At 38.9% G+C, this 13,574-nt stretch overlaps 1 protein-coding gene and 2 non-coding genes across 3 annotated transcripts in view; all 3 read left to right on the top strand.

Annotated features, from left to right (window-relative positions):
* Positions 1-13,574, top strand: part of SF3B3 (splicing factor 3b subunit 3) — a 43,463-nt gene that overhangs the window by 2,599 nt on the left and 27,290 nt on the right. The window contains exons 2-8 of the mRNA XM_032424231.1: positions 860-998; positions 2,235-2,561; positions 3,290-3,462; positions 4,012-4,153; positions 6,113-6,225; positions 9,319-9,456; positions 10,222-10,325. Coding sequence (XP_032280122.1) covers positions 929-998; positions 2,235-2,561; positions 3,290-3,462; positions 4,012-4,153; positions 6,113-6,225; positions 9,319-9,456; positions 10,222-10,325 — 1,067 coding nt within the window. The 5' untranslated portion in view covers positions 860-928. The remainder of the gene's footprint in view (positions 1-859; positions 999-2,234; positions 2,562-3,289; positions 3,463-4,011; positions 4,154-6,112; positions 6,226-9,318; positions 9,457-10,221; positions 10,326-13,574) is intronic.
* Positions 2,863-2,942, top strand: LOC116644794. Its single transcript, XR_004301830.1, has one exon. It is a non-coding gene; the product is annotated as a small nucleolar RNA SNORD111 (small nucleolar RNA).
* Positions 8,592-8,683, top strand: LOC116644795. The gene has a single exon (XR_004301831.1). It is a non-coding gene; the product is annotated as a small nucleolar RNA SNORD111 (small nucleolar RNA).

Genomic DNA, 13,574 nt, shown 5'->3' with positions numbered 1-13,574 from the left:
CCCATGTGGGACTTGAACTCAGGACCCCAAGATCAAGAGTTCCACACTCCTCCAACTGAGCCATCCAGGTGCCCCAGTAGGAGGTGTTTTCTTTGCAGCAATACTCATAAGAGCAAGAGATTGGAAACTTAAATGTTAATCAATAGGGTATTGGCTAAATGAATCCTTATATACCCAATTCAGTGGAATACTCCGTGGCTGGAAAATGAAAATGAGAAAGCCCTTTGTTTATTGCTATCTTCAAGGTAAAGTAATGAAAAGTAAGTTGCAGGATAATGTGAGTGAGTGTATAATATACAGTACCCATTAGTTGAAAAGGGGAGAATATCTAGTATTAACATATCTTTGCTTGTACGTGCAGCAACTATCTGGAAGGACATAATATAACTTAGTAAAACTGCTTCCCCCAGGGAAGAGAACTGGATGGCTGGGGAATGGATGGAAGGAGCTTTTTGCTGTGCTTTTAAAGAATTCTGAACCATGTGTGTGTATAGCCTGGGCAAATACAAGTACGTGTAGAGCTGCTTAGTTTCTGTGACAGTAAAGGCAAACAGTGTGTTAATGGTACAGATCCCAATGTTTTTACCACTTGTTACTGATCTCAGGCAGGTGATTTAATTTCTCAACCTCGATTTCTTCATCTATATAATTAGTATAATGAGTTATTTATAGGTTTCTTGAGGGATTAGAGGCAAAGTATACAGCATAGTTCATGGCATATAGAATGCTCTCTAGTTATAAATACGTTGTTCATCAATAAGCCTTACTGTATGGGTTCTGCCTTCAGCCAGAAGTTCCTGTACAGAAATGTCTGTAAAGTAAGTTTTCCAGCTGATATTTTTCTTTTATGTGCTCTTAGAGCTTGTTTTGTCTCGTGATAACTGAGGCCTGACTGTGGAGTTGTGAGTATCTCAGTGTTGCTGCCATCATGTTCCTATACAACCTGACATTGCAGCGAGCCACAGGCATCAGCTTTGCCATTCATGGCAACTTTTCTGGTAAGATTTCCAGTTACTATCTTTCTGAATTTAACATTTTCGAGATTAACTAGTTTCATGCCTCAAATTCCTTTATCAGATTCAAACTTTTTCCCTGAAATAATAGAAAAAAAATTTCTAAATCATTAGACAACATCATTTATATAACGCTTTACATTCTCCAAAGCCATTTGAAGTACTTGGTCTTATCTGACCCCGAGAGGACCTTTGGGAAGTAAGGTGGCCTGATAAATGGTGGCCATGAGCAAATGAGAATGGATTGGGGTGGATAGGAGTGGGATATCCGATAGGCGAGGAAGGCGTTTAGGCATTAGATAGTGAAGACCTGTAGTAGGAAAGTGGGGACAGATAGAGAAGAATATGAGCCTGGGCGGTGGAGAAAATGGCAGTAACATTGATAGCAGGTTAGTTGGGACTAGAGAGGGAATTTGGGAAGGAGTTTAGTTATTTTAAACATTCATTTAAAAATTGATGACAACACATCCAAGTGGAATTATATAGCAGGCAGGGAGAGATGGGAGCAAATTGGCTGTTAAAATGTGTTTTGATTTGATAAGGCAGAGGCTTAACCCTTAATAGTTATGAAAGCAAGTGAAGTCTGCCAGGATTGAGTTTAGAAATAAATGGTATATATTAGGTAGCAGCTTTAGAAGTTGTTTGAGATAATCCATCAAACTGCACGAAAAGTTAATAATGATTTTCTAGTATAATAGCATTCAAGATGAGCTAGAAAGAGCCTTTGGAAGTACTTAATTTTATGAAGCTAAACATCATATGTTAATAACCATTTGTAGACAACTCCCAATTATGCAGATTGATGGCAAATTTTAGAAAAATAAAAAGGTTTTTAAAAAGTAGCTATGTTGAGCATTTTTTTTTTAAGATTTTGTTTGAGAGAGAGTGCACGTGCGTGCACACAAGCAGGAGGAGGGGCCTAGAGAGGGAGAAGCAAACTCCCGGCTGAGCAGGGATCCTGACCGTGGGATCATGACCTGAGCCAAAGGCAGATGCTTAACGACTGAGCCACCCAGGTGCCCCATGTGACCATTTTTAAAAAGTTTTTCTTTGCTACCACTTCTGTTAAATATCAATTCTAGGAATGAAATAGAATAAAAAAACTTAAAGTATTGAACACCCAACTTAATTGTATTTATCTTGAGTGGTATTTTGATCCATCCAGGTTACTTTTTGAACTAGTTCTGATTGTTGGTGATCTTTATTGTTCTGGTGATCTAGGAACTAAACAGCAGGAAATTGTTGTTTCCCGTGGGAAGATACTGGAGCTGCTTCGCCCTGACCCCAACACTGGCAAAGTACACACTCTTCTCACTGTGGAAGTATTTGGTGTTATCCGGTCACTCATGGCCTTTAGGCTGACTGGTGGCACCAAAGACTACATTGTGGTTGGCAGTGACTCGGGTCGGATTGTTATCTTGGAATACCAGCCATCTAAAAATATGTTTGAGAAAATTCACCAAGAAACCTTTGGCAAGAGTGGATGCCGTCGCATTGTTCCAGGCCAGTTCTTAGCTGTGGATCCCAAAGGGCGAGCTGTTATGATTAGTAAGTGACTTGCTCTATTAAGTGTACCTCCGAGACTTAAGATTCTCAATTTAGGGTAACAGTGCTGTGCTCTTGGCAGTGTGCCAGTAAGTTCCTTACCTGGGTAAAGTTTGGATCATATTTGGATTAATGCCATGGTTTAAAGTTGCTTTTCCTTTTAAAACAATGGGAATAGTCTTAACATACCTTTTCTGTTTCCTGTCAGGTTGGATTAGGTGTTTTTCCCATTTCTACATGTGTAGCAAAAAGCCCACGATGAAATGATTGTACATAATTAGGCAGTGAATATGATTGCTTTCATCAGCCTGAAGTGATGATTCACATTCATGTCTCTTCTCTGATAAATTTCTTGAAGAAAATTCTGTGTATCTGATCAGGCCTCCAGAAGGCAACTCTTTCTGACAAGTCACAAAATCATTAGATTTAATTCAGAGAATAAAGCTGGCAATTTTATGAATTATCGTTTTGTTTCCCAGTATCATTAAATCTAGGGCACGCTAAGAAGTTTTGAAGAGTTAGTGGGATATTAAGATCCCTATTAGAAAGGCGGGGAGTAAAATTCTGTTGACTGTTTTACTAAGAGCAAAATCCTAAGTTAATACACTTGTAGAGTTAATGCTGGCTATTAATGATATTAAAGAAACAATTGTGATGTGAGTCTGGCTGTTCTATAAGCCCTTCTTTTCATTTTCTGGAAATTTTATTTGTTTTGTCTCCTTTATCTATAGGTGCCATTGAAAAACAGAAATTGGTATATATCTTGAACAGAGATGCTGCAGCCCGGCTTACCATTTCATCTCCCCTAGAGGCCCACAAAGCGAACACTTTAGTATATCATGTGGTCGGAGTAGATGTGGGATTTGAAAATCCAATGTTTGCTTGTCTGGAAATGGATTATGAGGTAATGGGGGCTCATTGACTTTTTCCTCTCTTCCTCTCTCTCCCTTCTTCCTTCTCCCCCTCTCCCCCCACACGATGGTTTCTTTCATTCACCTCAGTGCTTTCCTCATTATTTTCTTCTTTGTGTATGTCTTACAGCTCTCCTGCTCACAAATCTTCTGTTTTCCAAATGTCTTACTAAGATTCTTTGGAATGTTTCACAGCTTAACTAACTGTATAATAGCACCTTACCCTGATTTGAGCAATCTCCCTATAAAGACAGGGCATTTTGGGGGAAGAGCTGTCTGAAAAAGGAGGTAAAACTGTATGTGGGATTTTTTTTGCAGGGAGGTGGTGAAGGATGGGGCATACCATTCTTTGCCTTGAATGAAAGGCATTAGTTTTCAGTAGAGGGAACCCTGGTACCAGAAATAGGAGACCCAGGTTCTTGTTCCAGCTCTGCCATTACCTAGTAGTGTGAGCTTTGGTAAACTGTTGGGGACCTTTGCTTCCCCATTTGTAAGATGGAGGGATCCTGATACCGTGTTTGTGCCAATGTCCTTCTCTATAGGAAGCAGACAATGATCCAACAGGGGAAGCAGCAGCTAATACCCAGCAGACTCTTACCTTCTATGAGTTAGACCTTGGTTTAAATCATGTGGTCCGAAAATACAGTGAACCTTTGGAGGAACATGGCAACTTTCTTATTACAGGTACTTTTTTTCTTTTAAGATTTTATTCATTTGGGGGGGCGGAGAGCAAGAGCAGGAGTGGTGGGTGGGGAGAGAGAGCGGGAGAAGCAGACTCCCCACTGAGCAGGGAGCCCAACGTGGGGCTTGATCCCAGGACCCCAGGATCATGACCTGAGCTAAAGGCAGAGGCTTAACTGACTGATCCACCCAGGTGCCCCTACAGGTACTTTTTTCTCAGAGCTATTCTGTACCTTTTTGCTTGGCCCATTTTATACGCAAACCTAGGAGAGTTTACTTAATAGAGTTTGGAAACTCTAATTCATTTGTAGTAAATCTAACTACCTTGTCTATGGTTTGGCGAAGTTAAAAAAGTTCATGTAGTGGTTGACTCTTCTAATGGGGGCAGAGAAGAAAGGATGGGGAGAGCACTCAGCTTGGAATATTGACTACTGTTAGGTGCTCTGATATTTTTTACTGTAGATAGTCTTTCACTGTCATTAAAAAAATTAAAACCCAATTCTTTGAAAAGATGAAATGAATTTGAAAACTTGGGCAAAATATAAATATTTTTGAAAACAGTTCCCAAAATTGACCCTTTAAGAAATTAAGAACCTGAATAGACTAGCATCCATTAAAGGAATCGGAGCAGTAGTCAAAAATCCTCCCCCAAAAGATTTAAGGTCCAGAATTTTCAGGGATCTTAAATTTCTGCAGAGATAGGAAAAATATAAAAGCAATTGTACCTCACAAACAATGAATCATGGAACACTATATCTAAAACTAATGATGTAATGTATGGGGATTAACATAACAATAAATTAAAAAAAAAAAGCAATTGTACCACTTTATGAGCCTGGTGTAACTTAAGTATCGAAACTGGGGAAGGTTAGTAACAAAAATCTATATGTTGGTTATGGTTATAAATACCAAAACCTAAAATTTTAAGAAATTGAAGTCTGCTTTAAATGCATCATAGCTAAGTAAGATTTTTGTAGGCGTTCAGAGATGTTTACAGTTAGAAAATCGTCATGAGGCGAGGTCTCTAACCCAGGGAAAGAAAAGGAATATGTTAGAGAAATCTTTCTGGAGAAGAGCTCTATGCTGAGACCTAAGGACTAGTTAGTTATGTATGAGGGGGGTGGAGGAAGGGGTTTCTTTTGTGGATAAGGAGAACGAGATGCACAAAGGCCCACGTGCAAAGAAAACGTGGTTTATTCAAAGAACTAGAAGCTCATTGTGATTGGATCGATAGAACTAAAAGGGCTGGGGTACAACTAAAGGGCTGTGGTGGGGAGGTAGCTTCTGAAGGATTTTATTTTATTTATTTTTTGTTGTGATTGAAGGATTTTAAGCAGGGGAATAATAACCTGTTAAAGATGAACATTTTAGATACATGCTTACATTTTGGCTAATTGAATAGAGGATAAGACTATAAGCCAGATTAGGAAGCTGTTTCACAAACCCAAGAGATAAGCAGCACGAGCACTGCTAAGAAGGTAGAATAAATAGAGCTATGAGGGGAGAGAGAGAGAATTGAAGAGTGACACCCAAGTTTCTGGTTTGGTCTATTGGTTGGTTGTGGTGTTCTCTGAGATGGAGGACTCAGGAGGTGGAACAGATTTGGGGAGGAACTTGAGTTTGTTTATGAATACAATGTACTTTTAAGCTGCTTGTGGAATATCCATGTAAGAGCGTCTAGTATGCAGTTGGGTTATAGGGCTAAAGATGAGAACTGAGTTTTGGGCTCAGAGCTAAAAATTTTAGATGCATTATCAGATATCTGGACAGGCTAAGGCTACCCAAACTGCATTCCATCCTTGTCTTATGCTAGTATCAGGGAAAAGAAACACTTTGAATGTTTCTCAGTCTCAGGCACTTACACCTTCATCCAAATTATGCTGAAGGAGAGAAGGAATTAAAAGCTAAATTGTAATTCATGGTTATGTTAAATCATTGCTAAGTTCTGTTTTTTTCTGATAGTTCCCGGAGGGTCAGATGGTCCAAGTGGAGTATTAATCTGCTCTGAAAACTATATCACCTACAAGAACTTTGGTGACCAACCGGATATCCGCTGTCCAATTCCCAGGAGACGGGTAAAACTCTTTGCCATAAGAAAAGATACTGGTGTTTGTGAAGTTAATTTATTTTTTGTAATTACAGTGTAGTCTCTTAGTTTATTTGCTGTGAGGTTTTAGTTTCTTTGTAAATGTTGTGTTTAATAAAGCTGGTATTTTAGTGAAAGCAAAACAAATTCTTTGAGAAAGGGAATTAAAAAACAGTTTCCATTTCAGAAGAATCTGTGGACGATCAGTTTGAAATTCCTGTAAGTTTCTAGTTTGAAGAAGCCAGACATATTTATTGGAGATATATTGTTTTCCATTGTTTGTCTTTTTTTCCCCTATTCCAACATACAAGAAATTTTATTTTATTTTATTTTTTTTTTAATATTTTATTTATTTATTTGAGAGAGAGATAGTGAGAGAGAGCTCGAGCAGGAAGGAGGGGGAGAAGCAGACACCCCGCAGAGCAGGGAGCCCGATGCGGGGCTCGATCCCAGGACCCTGGGATCATGAGCTGAGCCGAAGGCAGAGGCTTAACCATCTGAGCCACCCAGGCGCCCCGCAACATACAAGAAATTTTAAAGAATAGAACAGTGAATTCCTGTTTGCCTTTTACATACAGAAGATTCACCAATTTAATGTTTTACTGCATTTGGGTTTTCTTTTTTAAAGACTTTGTCAGGGGTGGGGAGAGAGAGAGAGCAAGAGCGCCCATAAGCAGAGGGGAGCTGCAGGCAGAGGGAGAAGCAGGCTCCCCGCTGAGCAAGGAGCCCGATGCGGGACTCGATCCCAGGACCCTGGGATCCTGACCTGAGCCGAAGGCAGATGCTTAACTGACTACGCCACCCAGGTGTCCATTGGGTGTTTTTTCTTATGATATATCTATTAGACAAACCTTTTGAAAATAAGTTGCAGTTATCGTGACACTCTAAGAATCTCGTAAGATGTAGCTGCTGAAAAGAAATTTTCCTCCTACATAACCACACTACCAATACCATGCCCAAGAAATGTACTGTTTTGTGTAATACAATTATCTTATTATGTACAGTTCATATACCAGTTCTCTCATTGTCCCCAAAAGTTCCCTTTTATCTTTTACTGCCCTTTAGAATATTTTGTCTCACCTTTGTTTACTTTTGTGTTTTTTTTGACTTTTTTTTCAAAGTCTAGGCTAATTTTCTTGGAGTTTGTCCCATCATATTTTTCCATATGATTATATCCATGTTAATATTTTTGATAGAATCATTACATAAGGGGTGACATTTCCCACTCTATCACATTAGGGGCACAGAATGTTGGTTTGTCTCGTTGGTGATGTTAAATTGATTACTGCCTGTGCTTCTTAATTGTGAAGGTACCTTTTCCTTTTTGTAATTGGTGTGGAAGCAGATGGGGTGAATTTTGAGTTGGTAAATATTCTTTTCCCTAACATCTTTTCACATAGTGCTTTTCCCCTCAGTTTAGTTACTACATTAGTGGTTGAAAATGGTGTTTTTTTTTTTAAGATTTTTTTTATTTATTTATTTGACGGAGAGAGACACAGCCAGAGAGGGAGCACAAGCAGGGGGAGCGGGAGAGGGAGAAGCAGGCTTCCCACTGAGCAGGGAGCCCGATGCGGAGCTCGATCCCAGGACCCTGGGATCATGACCTGAGCCGAAGGCAGACGCTTAACGACTGAGCCACCCAGGCGCCCTGAAAATGGTGTTTTATTGATTTTAATCTTAACAGTGGACATTATTAAGCACATGCAAAGTTAATGAACTGTATATCTAGTTTCAGCTAATCTTGTTTCATCCCTGCTTCCTCAGTCTCTTCTTTCACCCCTCGTTTTATATATTTTCAATATTAATTTATAGCTCCTGGGGTTGAACCTTTTAGGTCTTACTTAGTTGATCTAATAATATGATATCTGGGTAAGATTCCATAAATTTTAGAAAATCTGAGAAGAAATCTATCAAGTGAAATTCTTGGTAAGAGGTGGGAAGTAATTCACTTTGGTTCGTCAGACATTGATTGACGAATTCCTGTTTGCCTTTTACCTACAGAAAGAAGATTCGCCAATTTAATGTTTTACTGCATTTGGGTTTTCTTTCTTTTTTTTTTTTTCTTAAAGACTTTGTCAGGGGTGGGGGAGAGAGAGAGAGCGTGCACACACAAGCAGGAGGGAGCTGCAGGAGCTGTACTTGGCTTTGGGACTACAAAAAAGTATAAAACATGTTTTGCCCTCAAAGAGCTAAGTCAGTGGGAGAAATACAAAATGTTGGAAATGTAAAAAAAAAAACAAACCGAAAATCATAGTTCAGGAGCTGCCTTGTAGGAGTTAAGGAAGATGATGTGGAACAAGGCTAATGAAGGATAGTTTGGATGATAGTATCATGGACATGTAAGACTTTTATTTATAGTCTGAAATGATGACTCTTTTAAATTTCACATCTTTTCTTTGACATTTTTCTCTGGAGAAAGTTTTTTTCGTACTCATTGGATCAGAATGTAGAGTGAAATTGTGGCTTTTTATTTATTTATTTATTTACTTGAGAGACAGCGAGACAGAGATACCTAGAGAGAAACGAGCTGGGAGGAGAGGGAGAAGCAGGCTCCCTGCTGAGCAGGGAGCCTGATGCGGGGCTCGATCCCAGGACCCTGGGATCATGACCTGAGCCGAACGCAGACGCTTAACCGACTGAGCCACCGAGGCGCCCCCCCTTTTTTTTTTAGAGTCTATTTATTTGAGAGAGCGCGCACACAAGCAGGCAGAGTGGCAGGCAGAGGGAGAGGGAGAAGCTGGCTCCCCGCTGAGCAGAGAGCCTGACATGGGGCTTGATCCCAGGACCCTGAGATCATGACCTGAGCCGAAGGCAGACACTTAACCAACTGAACCACACAGGCGCCCTGTGGCTGTTTTTTATACACAGGCTTTGTCACATTTATAGTAGACAAGAATTTTTGGCTATTGCATTTTATTTTTTGGCTAACAGGCTGCTCTGGGTCAAACCTTATATACAGAGACTGCAGGTACCTCTAGGCCTTGGGTGGGTGACCTGTATGATCCCTGTTGGTAAGGTGCTACATTCCCTAAATAAGAAGTACTCATTTCTGAGTTGTCGGTTCTGTATTTGACTTTGCTAGAATGACCTGGATGACCCTGAAAGAGGAATGATTTTTGTTTGCTCTGCCACCCATAAGACCAAATCGATGTTCTTCTTTTTGGCCCAAACTGAGCAGGGCGATATCTTCAAGATCACTTTGGAGACAGATGAAGATATGGTAAGCAGACCATGGATGGAGAGGGAAAAAATGAAAAAACACTTTTGTTAGGTTTAGTCTGGTTTGATAAAATGTCCTGTGGTATTCTAGTTTGGATATATTTAAATAATCTTATTTTAAAGACTGATATTTATGTGTACATTTAAGGTTTACAAACTGGTTTTATAAACCATCTTCTCATTAAAACTACTCTGAGATAGGACAATTAATACTTTACAAGTTAATAAAATGGAAATAATGTCTTAAAAAGTGGCTCTCTAAGGTGTTAAAGCTTTTAAAATTTGCAACTGATATATGAATGTAGGTTTTCTCTGGTTAAGAGATTTCTGGTGTGAGTCTCATGTATGAGACTGAGTAATTCCACTTCTAGTGAGTAATAAGAAAAAACTATTGATTCTGCTGAAAACTGGTAATACCCATGATCTGTTACTGTTTTCATCCTATGGAGGAGCTCTGTGAACAACTGAGCAATTTTTTAGATACCTGTTTAGCTCAGGAGTTGGCAAATTTTTTTGGAAAGGTCCAGTAGTAAACATTTTCAGCTTTTATGGGCCATATAATCTCTGTCTCAACTATACAGCTCTGTCGTTGTGTCACAGAAGCAGCTATAGGAAGTATGTAGACAGTATGTGAACAGATAGGCTGGTCTAGGACGATACTTTATTTGCTCTTCTGCTTCTGCTATCTTAAAATACTGGGCTACCTTCTGTGGCCTAGCTTCACTTGCCTACATGGTAGAATCTTTTTTTTTTCCCCCCCTTCCAGGTTACTGAGATCCGGCTCAAGTATTTTGATACTGTGCCTGTTGCTGCTGCCATGTGTGTGCTTAAAACAGGCTTCCTTTTTGTAGCATCAGAATTTGGAAACCAGTGAGTAATCCTTTTATTACCCTAGTTCACCCTCGTTACTATAAAAGTTGGCAGGAGGGAGATGTGGCTCCAAGACCACAGAGCTTTCCAAAAGAATGTTCTAGTTTCTTCAAAAGTTTTGCCCTCCTTTCCCCGTTACATTGTTTTTCTTGGTTATTTACCCTACTTCAGTGGCTTTAATCAGTATCTCCAGGTAGCTGCAAAAGTAGCTTCAGAAGTGATCTTTTTTTTTTTTCTTTTTTTCCCCAGAAGTGATCTTTTCTGAGCTTTTTGCTAGACATTTTATTGAATATTTATGGAACTACTTAAACGTTCTACCAATACTTCACTTGTACAAATCTAAAGTTGAAGCTCGCCAATACCCACAGCCACATCACTAACCTTCCCAACCTCAGTATTTCTATTAATGGCTAATGGGCTGGTTCTAGCAACTTGAGTGTAACATCTCAATTTTTGTGGACAAAAAACCACTTTCATTTGAGTGCTAAGTTCTCTTTTTACTTGTGTATCCCTTTTTTTGTGGTGATAGTCTAAACTAGTTCACTAGTTTTCTTAATACATTTCATTGTTTTTCCTGTAAAACTTGGCCTTTATAGAGTCATCTCATTAAGCAGCCAAGACACAACCTTGATGAAGTCTTTTCCCTTACAATCTTTGATGACTTTTTATTACCAAGTGGATAAAGTCTGAAGTCTAGCCTTGAATTTAAGACCAATATCTAAGTCTCCAAATTACTCAGAGACTTGGTCCTGCCTTTTATTTTTAGTTCAGGTCTTGCCAGTATCTGCTAAAGTCTGTGCAGCCACTTAACTAATGCTGTTTCCTTACTAAAATGAAGGTGTGTCTAGGATTCTAGAATTCTATCCCATTTCTGCCTTTCTCCAACTCTTTTTCCTTTCTTAGACATGCCTGTTACTCATCCTCACTGACTATCAAAATTTCATCCTGCACTTATGAATTTAAACTATGGCTGCATTTGGCCAACACACAAAGATAAACCCACAATATTCACTACAGTACAATTTGTGATAGCAAAAGTACAACCTAAATATCCATCAATATGGGGTATGGTCATAAAATATGCAGTCACTAAAAATGTTTTCCATATACTAAATGCAATGTATGGGTCTTGTTAGATCCTGATCTAAACAAATCAACTTTAAAAATATTGAGATGGACATGACACAGTTAGTTAAGCATCTGACTGTTGGTTTTGGCTCAGGTCATGATCTCAAGGTGGTGAGATCGAGCCCTGCACCGGGCTGCACACAGAGTGTGGAGTCTGCTTAAGACTCTCTCCTGGGCGCCTGGGTGGCTCAGTCGGTTGAATGTCTGCCTTTGGCTCAGCTCATGATCCCAGGGTCCTGGGATCGAGTTCCTCATTGGGCTCCCTCTCCCCTGCTTGTATTCTCTCTCGCTCTCTAGCTCTCTCTAGCTCTCTCTCTCTGTCTCAAATAAAACCTTTAAAAAAAAAAAAAAAAAAGACGGTCTCTCCCACTCCCTCTGCCCCCCTCGCCTGTGTGCGTGCACACACTCTCAAATCTTTAAAAAGTAATAAAAATATTGAGACAATGGAGAAATTTGAATACTAACTAGCTATTTGAATATATCAAGAAACTAATATTATTTTGGAGAAGTGGGATATAAATAAGACTGGCCATGGGTTGACCTTTGTTGAAGCTGAGTGATGGGCACATATAGGTTCATTAATTATACTATTCTATTCTCTCTTATGTACCTGTTTAAAAATTTCCATAATAAATAAAAATTTTGAGTGAAAAATACTGATATGAAAAAAATTTTAGGGTACACTGCTTATTTGAAAAAATTTTTTATAGAATGATGCAGTTCTCTAAAATAAAATTACATACAAAAACTAGAAAGTAAAAATACTGGAAGTAGATAGAACGAAATGTTAATGTGACTATTCTGGGATACTCCTAGGATTATGGGTGATTTTTATTATTTGCTCTTTTACTCATTTTCCAAAACTTTCCGTTTTGAAAATCACCTCTTGGGGCAGGGAGTAGAAAGACTGCAATATACAGGTGGATACTTGTCAGACTGAGATGGGTTTGAGCTTGTGAGAAATTATCCATTGCTGCTGAAGCTAAAGTCTGGAATACTTAAAAAGTGCTGATTTGGGCCCTCAGAAACATGTGCTGTCGGTATTAACTCAATCATAAAGCAACCTATTTGCATTTAGCATTTAGTATTTACTAAATAGCATTTAGTATTTACAACCAGTTAGCATTTAGTATTTACTTTGTTCCAAGCACTGTTCTAAGCACTGCAAATAATATAATATCAATGCATAACGTTCCCAGTGAGACTGCCCTTACCCCATGTACACTTCAGGGAACTGGGTCACAGAGAATTTGTGAAAGAAATTTGGTCAGACACTTAAGTCCCAGACCATCTGGTTCCAAAGTTCTGCCCTGAAGCACACCACCATAGTCACAGAAACTGTTTTACCAAGATTTAGCTGACCTTCCCTCTGATGGAGGTAGTGAGCCTAGCATCCTTCTGGTTATTAGGCAGTTAGTAGACACTGAAGGTATTTTTGACAGATGGTGTTCATCTGTGTATACACCTCTTGCCTGAGTAAGGAATTTAGACTAATTAATTTTTTGTATGTGTATCATATTCTCAGTGCTTTTGTACATTGTTCAAGGATAATAATCCTGTTTGCTTTTTTTATAATTTAGCATAGAATCTGATGTGTTTACCAAAAGTGTTAAATGCTGAGGCTTATTTGGCAAATATTTCTTGAATAGCTTATGTATTCCAGATACGGATTTAGTCATTTTATCCTGCTTCTAAAAAGCTACACTTAATGATGTTTAAAGTGCTCTGTATTAAAGGTCCTAGTCTATTACTTAAAGGGTAAACATGACCAGTGATTTGGTGTTTCTTTTTTAAATTGAGCTTCTTCCCAAAAGTTCAGTGCCTACTCAGCTTATGATGGTAGATTGTTCTAGATTATCTACTCTTAAAGTTACTTTACCTCTTTTTTTTTTGGTGACTTGCCTTTGAATCATTTCATTAAGTATTATCAGCCAGAGGACAGACAGGAAAAGGACAAGATGATTTTGTTGCTTATTACCTCTGATATGTTTATGTTTTGGTTTGGGGAATGATACTGTAATATCTGCATGGGGAGTGTTTTGGGGAATGATACTGTAATATCTGCATGCTATTGCAAAGTGACCAACAGTTCTTGTTTTCTGTTAGACTTGGTTTTGGTTA

The sequence above is a fragment of the Phoca vitulina genome, unplaced genomic scaffold (assembly GCF_004348235.1).
Source record: "Phoca vitulina isolate PV1807 unplaced genomic scaffold, GSC_HSeal_1.0 scaffold30, whole genome shotgun sequence".
In the NCBI taxonomy this organism is placed as follows: Eukaryota; Metazoa; Chordata; class Mammalia; order Carnivora; family Phocidae; genus Phoca; species Phoca vitulina.
The sequence above is the reverse complement of the archived record's forward strand: the minus strand, read 5'-3'. Positions and strand labels throughout refer to the sequence as shown.